Source organism: Leuresthes tenuis, unplaced genomic scaffold, assembly GCF_036924035.1.
Source record: "Leuresthes tenuis unplaced genomic scaffold, fLeuTen1.0.hap1 SCAF_14, whole genome shotgun sequence".
In the NCBI taxonomy this organism is placed as follows: Eukaryota; Metazoa; Chordata; class Actinopteri; order Atheriniformes; family Atherinopsidae; genus Leuresthes; species Leuresthes tenuis.
In genome coordinates this window covers 9,430,769-9,433,941 of record NW_027325368.1, presented here as the reverse complement: position 1 = coordinate 9,433,941, position 3,173 = coordinate 9,430,769, and the positions used below count along the sequence as shown (strand labels likewise).

Sequence of the window (3,173 nt, the reverse complement as noted above, 5' to 3'; positions counted from 1 at the left end):
TAAACACAGGCCAACCAGTTTAGAGATGAGTGAACCAATGCAAGAGACGGAGGGAGGGTGGGGGGCACACAAAGCCATACAGGTGCTGTTTGGAGAATAAACCCGCTAAAAAAAATCTACACTGTTGATCCCAACAGAACCAAACGGTCCAGAATTTTTTCTGGAGCCAAAGATGGTAAAAAAAAGTAAAAAGAAAATTAAGCCAGAACTACAACAGGAAGCAAATCCTTTGCTAGCAAATATCTAACATGACTCATTCTGACATTCTTGGGCCAGTTTGTAAACAAATCGTACTTTGAAAAGTTACACCAGTGAGGCAGAGATGTGGCTCATTACTAACTTTCTAGGACCTTAAATTATTTTCGTGTTGAGTGGGAGCAAAAGGGAACCAAACCAAAGGAATTTTATGTCATACCAATAAATGTGTGGTAACAGCCATAAACTCTCATAGCCTATAGTAGGACCAACATTCAACACTGCCACAAATCAAAAGAAGATTCCTCACGTTTTTCATACTGAGAATATTTTTGAGGGATTCAGCAAGTGCAAAATCACCTGGAACTCACCCTCATCAGACTCAGAGAACATGGGAATAAATAACATATTTGACAACATTGCCACATTATAGGTAAGATAAGTATATGTGAATGCATAATGACTTCCAGTTTGCAAAGAAGAGTGTGCTTTTCTAGCCATGAAAAAAGATCAATCAGTGCAGAAACATTTCCTGACATCAGGCAGAAACATTTCTTCTCTATACATATTGTTCACAGATGTGTAGTTTTCAGAGCCCAGCCTTTGCTGTATTTAAAGTCCAACAGCTGTTAATTGCTAAATCAAGTCAAAGACAGTACAAGTCAAACACTTGATGTGTATACAACGAAAGCTCTCACTCAACAGCTAAGATTACATTAGTCACAAAGATACCAGGAGATCTGAACACATACACACACATCAAAGAAAGAAAACAACAAAGTATGTTTCCAGTCCTGATATGATTGAATCCCATACACACACTGGGTGTGGATAAATGAAGAAACACATACTGTTTAGGTTTGGGCAAGATTTTAAGGAAGCCCTCAATCAGTAACACTATAAACAGACCATTCCAATTGAGGTGTCATTAGAATGGCTGAAAATAAGGCACAAATGTTGCTACTCTGCTTGTCTTGCACAATATGCGGTTTGATGATTGGACAAGTAGCCTTTCGCCAAACGTCATATCAGTAAGTGGAAAGCTACTTTTTAAAGAACCCAAGTCTAAACAGGCATTTAAGAAAAAGATGCAGAAACAATGAGGGGCTTTTTTTCTGAGGATTTCATGTTGAAAGACAACCCTTTTTTGTCTGAGAAAGTGGCAACACGGTAAATCCATTCAGGCCAAAGAACAAATATACAGTGCAATTTGCAATTGTGACCAGACTAGCTGAGGTCTCAGGGGTGCAGAGGCCACTCGTGTTCCAAAAGAAGCTTGCGTGACTCAGAGACACTTTTACTTCAGCTCCTGAACACCTTGCCTTTGGATACAATTTGTTCTTACACCTAATATGCATTGTAGTCAGTTCACAAGCTTTCACTGTATTTACTTCCTACGCAACTAGACTTCTAGGCAGCTTGATAAACTGAACAAAGTGTTAAGATTTAGTCCTGTGAGCAGATAAATGCTGCCCTCATCTGACGGTGGCACATAACTACATTCTACTATGACAATATATACTCTCATCAACAGAGCATTAGTTGTGTAAACAAAAGTTTTCATTTTTATTTTTTCATCAGCTTTTAAATGTTTTAAGCAAAGCCTTGTTTCATAAATTTACCAATGCTGCTCCATCCAAATGAATTGGATCTCTTTTGTCTGGCATGAAAACCCTTGGTGCCATCAGGGCCGAAGGGTTGACGCAGCACTCTTTGTATTATGCAGGGTGCATTCAGGTGGGTAGCCATCTTTGGATTTACTGCAATGGCTGCAGATTTGCGCCTGAGCACCCATGGGCTCTGGGAACACTCTTTATTATAGTCTCCAGAGCACAAGCTTATCCTGCTGTATCTCTGATTCAGTCCACAGAAGGACTGGTCACTGGAGCTGGTGAACACATCATCAAAGACACCATGTGTGGAGGAATCCAAGTGGACTTGAGGCTGAGATGTGTCTGGAGTTTCTTTAGAAGACCTAACAGTTGAGGGTGGTTCCTGTTGGACCTCAGAGAAAACAAGTGGATTTTCCCCAGAGAGTGTGTCTTCCACAGATTGGTCCATGTTTTTTTCCTCTGATGGTTCACACTTAGGGACGTTATGCATTGACTGGCATCCCAAGGGCACTACGCACAAGCCTTTCGCATTAGAATTCTCCTTTTCTGCTCTCAGGGCATTGTAAGCCCTACGAACTGCCTCTAGACTATCAAACTTCACCACTGCGCACAAATGTTGTCCAAGCTCTTTGTGGCGTTTGGCATAGCATTGCAGCTCTTTGGGAATTTCTTCTCCAGGTTGCAGGACAGTGACTGAGGTAAAACTGCTGGAAGTACCCAAGTTTTGGAGGACCCTCAGTAAGAGCGAAGGACACTCGGGGCCTTGTACTGCTCCGTCTTCTACTCTCTGCTCCTCAGAAGCATTCCAGACAAGAAGAAGCCTGCTGGTGGGTGAACACAGCAGCCATTTGGGAAGTGGCTCTTTGCGCCTCACTTTGGTGCATTCATCATTCACCTCCAGAAGGTCTGAACACTCTGCAGCTGCCAGAGTCATGTACCAGTTTGTGGTCAGGGCCTTTATCTGGGGCACACATTGGTAAACTCAGGTTTGTTCACACTTGACTGGATTGTTTTCATTCAAATTGTTGCAATGTAAAGGCCACAGAAAGCACACAAACAAGGAAACATTATTTACCTTTTTCAAACAGGTGAGAAGCTTGAGGCTAACATAACCTTTCTTGTTCTTCTGCACATGTTTGAGCAGAAAGCCGTCCTCTGCCAAGTGTCTGTTGGAGAACATTTCGTCCAAGAGGGTTTTAATCTTCAAGCAGAGCAGCTCACCTTCACGGTCCTCTTCATCTTGGGTGGATTGTGCACCATTTCTATGACAAATGACCCAGCATAATGGTAACACTCAAAACCCAGCAATCTAAATTGTTCAAAAATTTGTTTTTTAAAATTTCCTTACCCATTCAGATTACTCAT

General features: G+C 41.7%; 1 protein-coding gene across 1 annotated transcript; it reads right to left on the bottom strand.

The window, feature by feature from the left end:
• Positions 1–1,788: 1,788 nt before the first annotated feature.
• On the bottom strand, positions 1,789–3,173 carry LOC140269161 (la-related protein 6-like). Its single transcript, XM_072364186.1, has 3 exons — positions 3,157–3,173; positions 2,884–3,070; positions 1,789–2,769 (listed from the first exon to the last, which is right to left on the bottom strand). The coding sequence occupies exons 1-3, from the start codon at positions 3,171–3,173 to the stop codon at positions 1,789–1,791; spliced, it is 1,185 nt and encodes a 394-aa protein (XP_072220287.1).